Here is a 12,527-nt window from a genome sequence, read left to right on the forward strand (position 1 = left end):
TCACTAGTGGCATCCAAGAGTCACCACTGTCAGACTGTAGTTAGGACAGTCACCCTGGAAAGGCACATGGTGTTTGTCTCCAAACCATGCAGTAACTTTTGTCATCGCTGCATGTCACTGCATCCAGCTATCATACCTGGATCTGATTTGAACACTTCTGTGACACTTGTTTGCTCTTCACTGCTGTTGTCCTTGACTCTCATGCCCTCCCTCTGTGAAAGGAGTAGCTGTAGGAGGGTTACACACACTAAGCTCTTTTGACTTCTCTATCTGCTAATAAATGACAGATCCATTAGGAAGTGATTTTTAAACTGGAAAAGTAGAAAGTGGGAGGTGTCCCTGCCCATGCAGGGGGGTTGGAACTAGATGATCTTTAAGGTCCCTTCCAACCCTACCCATTCTATGATTCTATGATGGAAGTAGATTCATCTATCAGCAAATTGATCTGAAACATTCCTGGTTTGTTATTATTCTATTTGACTAAGGCTATGGCCCCTATTACTCAGAACAATCTACACAGACTGACTGTTTACTCAGGCAACCTGGCCTAATCCCAGTAGAAATGACTTGGGGTAATTTTTCCTGCCCTACGACTTGCCCTAGAAGCCGTCCCTGTAGCACACCAGAAGTCTTTCCCACCTAGGCAGGGTACCTGACTTTTGACAGAACAACCTGAGACCTGTTAGCAACCTGGCTAGCACCTCTGAGACTTCAAGTGACTTTTGTCTCTCCATACTCATCTAGTGTCAAGTAAGATAGTTTTACAGGTAATTTGATCCTGTGTAGTATCTGTAATTTGGTGGTATTTTTATTTATTCTTTTAATGGTGTGCGCTTGTTTTTACAAGACACATGATATCATTCTGTGTATGACTGAGAAGATGACTCCTAAAAAGCAGACTAATAAGCACTCACCAATCTGTATTTGTTCAAACTGCTTTCTTCTAAATACTTATTTTCCTGTGATTCTGTTTTCCCACAATTAAAATGATTTGAACTTAAATGAACTTGATTAAAATGATCTAATCAATCCAAAGAAAGCATAAGCAAAGATAGGTCCTCAGACTGAGTGGATCTCAGTGACTGAGGCAGTACAGCCTCAGACTGTCAGCACCGAACAATTGCTGATAATTTCAACATAAGCCTTGGGCTACGTGCAAGGACAATTCTGCTTGAAGCAACTTTTGTAACCGAAAGGAACAGTACGTTAGAACACTCGAAGGTTAAGGAGTAAGCAAGACGATTAGATTAAGGGACTCGGCACGATTGTAATGTCTACAAAGAAGCTCAAATGTGTGAAAGACAAGCTTTGTTAGTTAATTGTTGCTAAATGCTTTGTAACCAATCAAGTTAAAATGTGTGTAACGAGATGTAGAAATCACCAATCAGCAATATGTATACGTGGCATTAGCTCTTAGATTAGTGTATAAATATCGCCTTCTGATTCAATAAAGTCGGACATTTGTTTGCATCAAACTGGGTCCCTCTCTTGGACTGCGACAAGTGACAACTTCATAAGGACGTTCTCCCACTTGAACAGTTTTAATGATTTGCCAATAAAAATTACAAACAGTTTTACTTTATCCCATTTGCTACATAAGAAGGACATGGAGCTGTTGGAGTGAATGCAGAGGAGGGCCATGAAGATGATCAGAGGGTTGGAGCATCTTTCCTATGGAGTCAGGCTGAAAGAGTGAGAGTCTCCCTCCCTGGAGAAGGGAAGGCTCCTGGGAGACCTTACAGCAGCCTTTCGGTATCTGAAGGAGCCCTACAGGAAAGCTGTGGAAGGACTTTTTACAAGGTTGTGTAGTAATAAGGAGGAATGGATTTAACCTGGAAGAGGTAGATTTAGGTTACACATTAGGGGGAAATTCTTTACTATGAGGGTGGTGACACACTGGCACAGGATGCCCAGGGAAACTGTGGGTGCTCCTTCTCTGGAAGTGTTCAAGGACAGGTTGGATGGGGCTCTGAGCATCCTGGTCTGGTGGGAGGTGTCCCTGCCCGTGCAGGAGGGCTGGAACTAAGTGTTCTGTAAGGTCCCTTCCAATACAAACTGTTCTGTGATTCCATGAACTTTATTGTCACAGGTTTGGATGAGAGAAATACTTAATCGTTCTTATCACTTTGATTTTATTATAAACAAAACATAAAATCATCTACTGGGTCAATGTTCTCATATGACTTAAGGACGACTTAAAAAGCTGCCTGCAATTTTCAAAGATTATTTTGGAAATAAATTCCCAGGAAGTAGTGCTAATCCTTCTTCTAACCTATTTTTACTCAAAAAGGCAGACAGAAGAAAGGGAGGGTAGTGTGTATATGTGGTGGTGTGTTGTTTCTCCTTTAAACACAGACAAGTATAAATTAATTCATTCATGAGTTTGATTATAAAATTTTATTGCTGCTATCCTGGATTTTTTTCTACTGATACTAAGCACCTCTCACAGAGGTAATAAAGGATCAAAAATCAGTCTAGAAAATGAGATGAAAACAGTTATTGTATTTTTGGTACTTGGCTACTTACTTTTCCTATACTGGCAAGAAAAAGAACTTGACAATTTAGGGAGTCATCCTAATTTTCTTGGCCTTTGTTAGTGTAATAAAAATTTTTATTTTCTGATATAAATCAGATTTACATAGGCTAGTAATCCTTGAAGGCAACAGTATCTCTTATACTTTGGAGCTTTCCAAAATATCCATCATCATTTAGTTGAATGATGAAGGTCAGCTGCTATAAATATATCTGCTTCCTAGCATTTTTCTATGCAAAAATGTAACTGTTTACTGCAATAGCAAGGACTGTTGAAGTGGCCACTAACAACACTCAACATGTTTTAAGGTGATAACATTCTGAAAAGCAGGCCATGCATGGGGTTAGGATGCTCTGTAAGAGTGGGGGAATAAATACCATCCAGAGGGTACCTTTTAGTCAAATTCTATTTATATGTTACTGTAAAATCTTCACTTCTGTAATTACAACAGTGCAGACAGAGAAGCTTCCCTGCCACAGAGAATGTAATGAAACATTTTAAAGTACACAGTAAAATTATTATGGTCTTTTATTTGCAATGGATCAGAGAAGTGGGTCTTTATTATCAAAGAGCATTCGGGTCAGCAGGATGATTCCCTTAAGCTTTGGGTGCTTTTCTATACAAGGAAAAGTGCCTAACACCAATAATAACTGAAGAAGAAGTGAAAAGGTTTGAGCAGGGAATAAGTAATATATACATGTAATTAGTTTGTTCATTGGAGATATGTATTTGTATATTTATATTAGCTTTATGGTAAGCAGAAACTGTAGCATATGTTTGAGTATTTCCCATCTAACTTTTTTTTTTTTTATTTCCTCATATCTTAACAAACATAATAAACTGAAACAGGAACTATTTATTTTTTCTTCTAGAGTGAAAAAAGACACGTTAATTTTATGCCCAGAAAATACATTAAACATTCATTTATTTGTTTGAGTTTCATTATATTATTACATATGCCTTGGTTTGGTGCATAGGAATGTACAGTTTACCATGCTGATTTTATTTAAAGTTTTAAAGTTTAAAAAAGGTATGGAACTTTATAATAGACAGGAGATACAGCTTTGAGTTTCCCAGGTATTGCCAAGTACAGATGAGTCTAGAATTTAAGCAATATGCCTTATCTTGGTAAAAGATTAATTTCAATTAGAGGTATTTGTTTAATTAAAATCAAAGATAAACTTACAATAAAATAATAAGTACAAAAAAGGAGTATTTTTTAATTTGTGCAATAGCTTGTTAGTCTCTTACTATTTCTAATTCCTTTCCACTTCCTAATGTAGCCATAGCTGAATGATTCTTTTTAAATATCTAGGCTAAACTTTCCAGAAATGATTAGCAATTCTGGGTGCCTGTTCAGAATTATACTGCTGGGGCCCCAAAGTGATTATTTGGCACTTTCTGACTATCTGACTCCTACAAGGTAGTTAATACTGAGGTGAAATTACTAATCCTCACCAAACTTCTTCCACCCAAAGATACCATATTACTCATCCCAATGAACTCTGATACCTATTCTGTTCCACAGCCTCAGCCAGTCACTCTGGTTATCTAGCCAAGGAGCAATAGATAAGATCTGCCTAGATCTTATTTAGGTCTAGAAAAGTTAGTTTAGCATTTAGAAAAGTTTTAAATTTCACTAGGCAGCTGAGCACTTTTACACACTACTTATTTATACAGACAACTACTACATCAGGCTCACCTTATTTGCTCCACCCTATGTCTAACCAACATAATAGCTTGTTATTTGTCTTAAACTATAAACCAAATATTTAAAAATAAAACAAACAAACGAACAACAAAAAAGAAACAAAACCCCACTATTGGGTTTTACAAACAAGTATATGACATAATAGTTTGTGGTAATGACTTAGGTTGGAGTGGCTTCTTTCTCTGGGATTTTGAACACCCTCTCAGAACCAGTACTCGGAGACGAAGATGTGAACGTTGACAATATTCCGATGAGACACCACTCCACCCATGACATAGTTCATCTCCAGTTTCAGGATGGCATGAAAAGGTCCAACAATGGGCCTCACCTGGCGAACCACACCTGTTGGGATAGAAATAGGTTGCTGAGATTAATAGGGGGATCAGAAGGCTTCAGATGATCTTCACCCTGCTCCACTTCAGAAAGGGAAAAACTTTTCGTCATTTTCAGTATCACTGGTGGCAAATTATTTTAGCTATTGGTTAAGGAAATGGCTTGCAAGGAAGTTAACAAAGAATAAAACGTGACTTTTCAAACAAAATATCTTGCAGGTGATCTAGAGAAAGCACTAAAATGTTGCTAATGGCAGAAAACCTAAATATTTTTAAATTAGAATGATTTCTCTTTACCTTTTATTCAGAGCAATAAACTCTTCAGAAGTCTGTTACACTTTTTAAGGAGGACATAGGGAGATTTTCCCTAGGTGAGCCAGCACACACATTGCCATGAGGAATACATAAGCCTGCACTCCTGGGAATGTCATGCAATTTCTGGTACCATGTTGAAAACCACATTTCATTTGGAACAGTAGAACAATTCTTTGTAATGGCAATTATGATGCAGCAATAAAATTGATGCTTTCCCTATAAATATCTGTTAACATAATTTGTAAATTGACAGTGTCTTGCATCATGGATGGATAACTCCACTGGAAGCAGTTGGAATAATGAGTTTAGTGAGAATAATTAATATGATGAGGAAAAGGGGGATGATCACAGCACCTGTCCCTGTGTCATTCCTCACAAAGGTGGTGGCCAGTCCCTCACCAACACCAGGAACTGATAATGAGGAAGGAAATGGCAAAGGAGAAATGAGCTGTGTCTTTTAGGGCTCTGTCTCTTGGTTTGTTTCACACAGAGAAACCCCAGAAGCTCAGAGAGTTCCTCAGGGGTGGGGAAGGGAAATGCCTCTCCAGCCAGGGCTTGACCCACCACCCTGGCCCATCATCCAGACTGAACTAAGGGCACAGATCACTGGGCAAAGTCATGCAGGGCCAAAGCCAACTCAGGAAGGCAACAACTTATGGGTCAGGTCCAGAACAAGAGAACTCACAGCTGTGATGGAGCTGGAGCCCAGCTCCCTTTCATAGAATCATAGAATCATAGAATTGGCTGGGTTGGAAGGGACCTCAGAGATCATCAAGTCCAACCTTTGAACCACCGTTGCAGTTACCAGACCATGGCACTGAGTGCCACATCCAGTCTCTAATTTTTAAATATCTCCAGGGACGGAGAATTCACTACTTCAGTGGGCAGCCCATTCCAATGCCTGATCACCCTCTCGGTGAAGAAATTCTTTCTAATATCTAACCTGAACTTCCCCTGGCACAACTTAAGACCGTGCCCTCTTGTCTTGTTGAAAGTCGTCTGGGAAAAGAGACCAACCCCCACCTGGCTACAGCCTCCTTTCAGGGAGTTGTAGGGAGTGATGAGGTCTCCCCTGAGCCTCCTCTTCTTCAGGCTGAACAGCCCCAGCTCCCTCAGCCTCTCCTCATAGGGTCTGTGCTGGAGTCCCTTCACCAGCCTGGTTGCCCTCCTTTGGACCTGCTCCAGGACCTCAATATCCTTCCTAAACTGAGGGGCCCAGAACTGGACACAGTACTCAAGGTGTGGCCTCACCAGCACTGAGTACAGGGGCAGAATCACTTCCTTGGACCTGCTGGCCACACTGTTCCTGATACAGGCCAGGATGCCATTGGCCTTCTTGGCCACCTGGGCACACTGCTGGCTCATGTTCAGCTTCCTGTCAATCCAGACTCCCAGGTCCCTTTCTGCCTGGCTGCTCTCCAGCCACTCTGTCCCCAGCCTGTAGCACTGCATGGGGTTGTTGTGGCCAAAGTGCAGGACCCAGCACTTGGCCTTGTTGAGAGTACAGTTGGGAGTTTCAGTACAGCTCAGGCAGGGACTGATGCTGAAATGGGGTTCCTGGCCTCTGTCCAGGATGTGGGGAAGGACCCCAGGGAGACCCATCTGGGCTATAAACTCTTATCAGTGCATTGATTTGCATTGACTGACATGGTCAAACAGAATAGCATTACAGCTTCAGACCTACACAAATATAAGTCAACAGGAGCTTTGCCATTGCTTCCAAAAGCTCAAGATCAGGCTGCGAATATAGTCTCTCTTCACAGTTGTTTTCTAAGATTGGTGTTTGTAACAGAGTATGCAGCTACCAAATGGCTCTTAACTGAAAGGATGCATCCAAAAGGTCAAAATCATGTAAACCTGAGGTCAGTCAGCAGGCACAGGGAGTCTGTCTGAGATCCCTTCCTCAGACCCCTCCTTCTCCTTGCTACAGAAGGAAACACACAATTTAATATTATTTAAGATGTGTTCCTTCTGTGTGCTGAGGGTTCTGTTTCACACACAGGCAGCACAGCAGCATCCCAGCCAAACTCCTGCAGCAGTCCCCTGTGAGCACATTGGCTGGAGATCTGATGAGAGAGATAAACGTTTGCTTATGCAGGCTGTCAGCACCTTTTTCGAAGTCAGTGATGACATTACAGTTTTGTTCTGTTTAAATATAAACTAATAACTTCAGCATGCAGTAAAATTGGAAACTTTTCACCACATTTACTTTGCTTGCCATATTTAATGAATTCACTTTTTTCAGTATCCTTCCCTCTACAATTTATATGTACATACATACATATATGCATACACTTTATTTATGTTTTTTTTTTAGTTTCCTTGGCTATTCTCCTGCACCTTATAAAAAATGACTGGGCTTGGCAAATGGTATATTTAAAAAGGAAAGCCTTGCTAAAATTGTCCTCCCTTTGGGGCAGCATTTAAAGCATTCTGCTAACAACACATCATGTTATTGCAGGCACTGCTTTAAGTGACAGCCACGGAAACACGCACCATTGGAATCACTCAGTGCTGGCAATAGGTTTAACACACCCTGTTAGCAGTTCATGCAGCCTCAGATGGCAAAGGTTGATGTTTCCAGTCAGCAATATTTTTATAATGCTCTGTACTTTCTTACTCTGCTCTAGTCTAGAAGTGGGATTGCAAACTTTTTTTTCCTGACACGATGCAGTTCCACTCAAGATGGTTTATGCCACAGTATGGCATCTTTCTGCATGTTCTTGATGTAGAATTCAAACCAAGTAATAACTTTCTCATCCTTGTTTGAATGCATTTTTCTAACAGGGAGGAAAAAAAAAAGGAATATTCTTTTATTTTCAAGGTGGCAAACACACTGTGATCCATGTAGCAATGCTTTTCCACACAGCTCTCTTGCTGCAGTTTTAAAATTGAGCCTACTAATGGTCGGGCAAGTCAAAGTTGCAGATGTTAAGACAGCTATACTGAAGCAAGAAACTGAAGGAAAATACAAAGAAACACAATGCTCTCACAATATTTATTCTGTTTGTTGTGCCAATGACCAGTGCATCCTTTCATCTTCTATTATAGTAAATAATAGGATTATGCATTCAGATGGCTTAGCATTACAGTGTGTGTAGAAGGATGCACTCATTCTCAATGGGAGCAAGAAAGAAAAAAAGAGTAGGAAAAATACTTTGAAATGTTCTACTGGACTAAAGCATATGATGGGTTTTCAGCTCTTGGCAGATTATTCATCATGAGCTTTCCTTTTTTTTTTGGTGTAAAGTGCTAGAATGGAAAAGCTGAGCTTTTCCTCCACCAAACTCAAGGTCAAATGCAGGTGGAAAGCATGCAACAGCAAAGCTGATGACAGCCTGAAACCTAGATACATGCTGATCCAATACGCAGGGATCTTGTTGCAGTGGTCCTAGAACTTCTCTCAGAAATGCTGTGAAGGGCTGCCTGCTGTATTGTGCTTTGTTGTGCTGTAATGCCTTGTGATGCTACCAGTGTTTCATTCTCTAATATTTTGTGCCTTTCACATCAGGTATGATGGAGGTGCAGCTATTCCAGACCCAAACAAGGCCAGCAGTGCCTCGTGCCTACCCTTAACAAACAGATGTCTAAAGAAAACCATGAGACTCAGGCTTGGAACATGTAATTCACACACGTGACTTAATGAATCAGTCAGTATCTCAAGTGCATTTAGCTCAGCACATGTTTGAAGGTGCCATGTGTAATAATCCTGAGTGTTTTTTAAGCAATCTGGATTTCTCAGCTACTGAAACATTTGCATAAACATGTTGTTCCACTGTCCCTTTTGGCAGAGTAATCCTGGGCCTGGATTTGTGGTCTGGCATCCTTCAGCATTTATATAGCTGAATATTAAGTACAAAACCATACTTCATGGTAATAGGAATGCTGAAATTTTTAAATATACTGAAAAGTAAAGAAATGTTGGAATTAAGCAGCTGCTTTTTGCTTTTTTTTCTCCCCAGTATAATCCAAAATAGCTGGATGGAGCCTTTCAGACTTGACATGGGGATACCTGCTGACTGGGACTTGGTCCTGGATCACCGTAGCAGTACACAGTGTCCTCTGAGTCACTCTCTATAGGATGCCAGGAGAATAACAGTGTTCCTTATTAACTGACCTGAAACCAGAGAGCTCTCAAATACCACCATGAGCTGGTACTCTGTGGGACCAATGCTGCAGGCTCTAAAGTTGGTAAGCAGGGTGAGTTTATTTACACATGTTCACCCCAATCCTTTTCCAGCAAAATCAGATTTCAGGTAGGTTATCATTTTGAAACCACACACACACGCACACACACAAATTAAAAACATTTTTTTAAATTGTCTATATTAAAACAGTGTGAATCACTGAGAATAAATGAACGAGGAGATCTGCACTGCTGCTGAATCCCATGTGCCAGGCAATCTGAAGCATCTATGTAGGTATTGCCTACAGGCACATCCCTGCAAGCAACCACTGATAGCCTGCAGTCTGATGTGCTGCTGTTGCTGTTTATACTCTTTGGTTCATAACCTGTGACCCAAACACAGATTCAACCTGCAGAAACTCCTATGTGTCACAGGCCAGGCAGACTTCTTTCTATCAGCTCACCTTTGTTTGGTTTTGCTTTTTTGTTAACTGAGCAGAGATGTTATTACACATCCTAAATCTGCTTGGGTATCTTCATGGTTTACTGACCTCCTTTTAGAAAACAATGATAAGACTTCTTTTTCTTGTACACTTTACCCTTATTGTAAACAGGATCAACGCCAATCCTTTCCATCTGCTGATTTGTGTAAGCAAACAGCCTGGGCTTGAGAGGATGTCACTGTTTTTTCTACAGTGATAAGTCTGACCACAGCCAGAACTTTTAAAGCTCTCTAATTAATATAAGCTGCTTTCTTGCCCTGTTTCTTCATGTTTCGTATTTCAATTTTGTTTAAGGTTCAAGTATGTCACCATGTGTAGTTAAGATATTAACCTAAATAACACTTATTTTCAAGTGAGAAAAATGACAAACCCAACAATTTTAGAGTCACTGTCATTGGATTACTGAGGCTTTGCTTATCAAAGAACACGGGATAAATAAGACAGCAAGGTTAATATTGTTAATCATCCTAAGCCTTTCAGCAGAATTTTTATTATTGTAATCAGATGCCACAGGTATTCCTTGGCTTGTCTATGCCTCTTTAAGATATCATTACATTTCTCTGCTTTGAAATATGTGAGACCCTCGGGCAATTCACCTCTGTGTCTGGTTTCTGCTTGTATTTTTGCATTAGGCAGCTGATTTGCAAAGAAACTCCATTTTGAACTTAGGAGAAACTGCTGGTTTGTTACTATATTAACCCATTCTGGATGATAAGTCTCTGTGTTACCACACATTCACTTTTTCTTTCTCCCAGAAATTCAAACTCCTGATTCTGCTCTCTGTGCCAAGCTCATTGCCCAACACACCAAAGGAACACTTACAAAACTCTTCAAAAGACTTTAAAAATCCCCTTTTCTTCCTTCTTTTTCCACTGCTAACCACAAAATCTGCAGCAATTACATCTGCAATGAATCTGGGTCATTGTGTTTCTTACACCTCTTGCTGAACACTGCATTTGCATTTTCTCTAGAGAAAGTTTCTCTAACAGGGATCTCCATGGTTTGCCAGAAAGCAATGCAGAAACTCATTTTCACATTGCCACTAGAAAAGTTGTTTTGGGTTGGCAGAGAGGATGCGTTATCTTAGATTTTCTGTTCCAGAGGTGAAGGTTGCAGGATTTTCCAGAGGGATTCCTGAATTCCTAGATTCTTGAATCTAGTCAAATATTTAAATCTGCATCATCACAAGAACACAGCACAGACATAAGCTGCACCCATTCCTCAAAAAGAGGGGCTCACATCACCTAAACTTCTAAGGACCCCACAAAATCAAGCTGAGAAATGTTAGCAGAGCAGGCAAGGAATCAGAGGTTGAAGGGAGAGGGGACAGGAACTGGACCTGATGACTGCTGGAGCGGGGACTTGCCTTAAGGCAAGCTCCTCTTGCCTTACCTCCATATGCATATGCAGGCATATGTACCTGTGTATATATAAACAATCCAACCTACTGCCAAGTTAGAAGCTGTTCTTCCAGGTAACCTGTGGGCTATGCTCAGGAAAACAAAATAAACACAGTTATCAAAAATGTGATCAATTCCCTCAACCACATTTCAAACTCTGCACTAAGTAACAAGCACAGCAGATCTTTTTCTTTCCACCTTGCCACCTCTTGCCCCATACACAGAGTTACAGCTTTAGTGTTTCGTCCCGGTCATCACATGCCAAAGGGTAGTAACAAAACTACTTTTTTTTTTTTTTTTTTAATTCCTTTGTGCTCACAGCAAGCTACAGTCTCCTCTGACTATCATTTGAATCCAACAGTATTGCCCTTTTTCCATTAGTTCAAGACTTCACACTTGATATTATAGGCACTTACTAATTTATCCAGTTTTTCTGGGAGCAAATAATTTACTTTAAGAAATTAAGTTTTAATTATTTTTGTATATATATTGTTTAATTGCATGATCTGTGGTTAGCTAAAAGCTGACCACAAACTGACTAAACTTGGGATGGATTGTATAGAGTTATTGAGAGAGCATGAAGCAGCAAAAAGATTAATCTATTTTTCTGAATCATTATCTACAGTTAACATATTAATCCAGTCCTAAATAGAACAAAGCACATCTTTTAATTAATTCTGAAATCTCTGCTAAATTAAACACTCTGAAAAAACTATCTAAAATAATAAGATTGGCATATGTATTTGAAATACCAAAGGCAGCCAAACAAGTCTGAGCATAGCTGATTGTTTGCTTTTACTTTCAAATAAGCACACACTACTTTTTTTTTTTTTTTTAATATATTTGCACCTTGGCCAGGCATTATTATCTTATAGGACAACTGAGAATTAGTCTTCATTCACTCTAGTGTGAGTGGAACTGCTGACCATATATATCTATATATAAAAGAATATTTTGCATTAGTAAGAATTAACAGCAGCAGCTTGGTGTATAAAATCTGGTACGAAATACTGTGTGGAATATGACTGCATAAGAATGTTAGTATCAGCTACATTCTAAAATGCAATGATAGATACCAAAGGGGCTAAAGGCTGAGGAAAGCTAAAGAATCTCCTATAACATTCTTGGTAATTCCTATGTGCAATGATGTTTCTTTGGCCCTATATACAGACTGCCTACCTGTGAGCAGGGTATGTGACTTACGAGGTGAGAGGCAGGGAATTCATACTAGGGATGAAAAATGTGTAGCTTGTTCATGCATAATGTATGGTACTTTGATAGCCAATACACTCAGTTCTATTCCTCATGAGATAAAAAAGTTCTCATGTGAGATGAATAAACAGTGCAAGCAAATCAGTTTTTCCCTTGAATTTCCTAATCCTTGGAGCAGGAGTCTGTGGGTCTGCTTGTAAGTGAAAGCCAAAGCCCAACACAAGACATGTCCCCTTCAAAAAAAAAAAAACAAACCACAGGAAGACTTCTCAAGAGAAGGTGTTATTTCATGGGGCGAGATAATGCTGTCCAGCTGCTAATGACACCTACAAAAGAGAGAATTCTATGACACAAAGCCCACCTTACAATTTTTCCACCAGCTATTTTCCTTGTGC

General features: G+C 39.8%; 1 protein-coding gene across 1 annotated transcript in view; it reads right to left on the reverse strand.

The window, feature by feature from the left end:
- Positions 1 to 3,449: 3,449 nt before the first annotated feature.
- Positions 3,450 to 12,527, reverse strand: part of FBLN1 (fibulin 1) — an 82,966-nt gene continuing 73,888 nt past the window's right edge. The window contains exon 17 of the mRNA XM_030463872.1: positions 3,450 to 4,586. Within this exon, the coding sequence (XP_030319732.1) occupies positions 4,447 to 4,586 (140 nt within the window). The 3' untranslated portion in view covers positions 3,450 to 4,446. The remainder of the gene's footprint in view (positions 4,587 to 12,527) is intronic.

This window comes from Calypte anna, chromosome 1 (assembly GCF_003957555.1).
Source record: "Calypte anna isolate BGI_N300 chromosome 1, bCalAnn1_v1.p, whole genome shotgun sequence".
In the NCBI taxonomy this organism is placed as follows: Eukaryota; Metazoa; Chordata; class Aves; order Apodiformes; family Trochilidae; genus Calypte; species Calypte anna.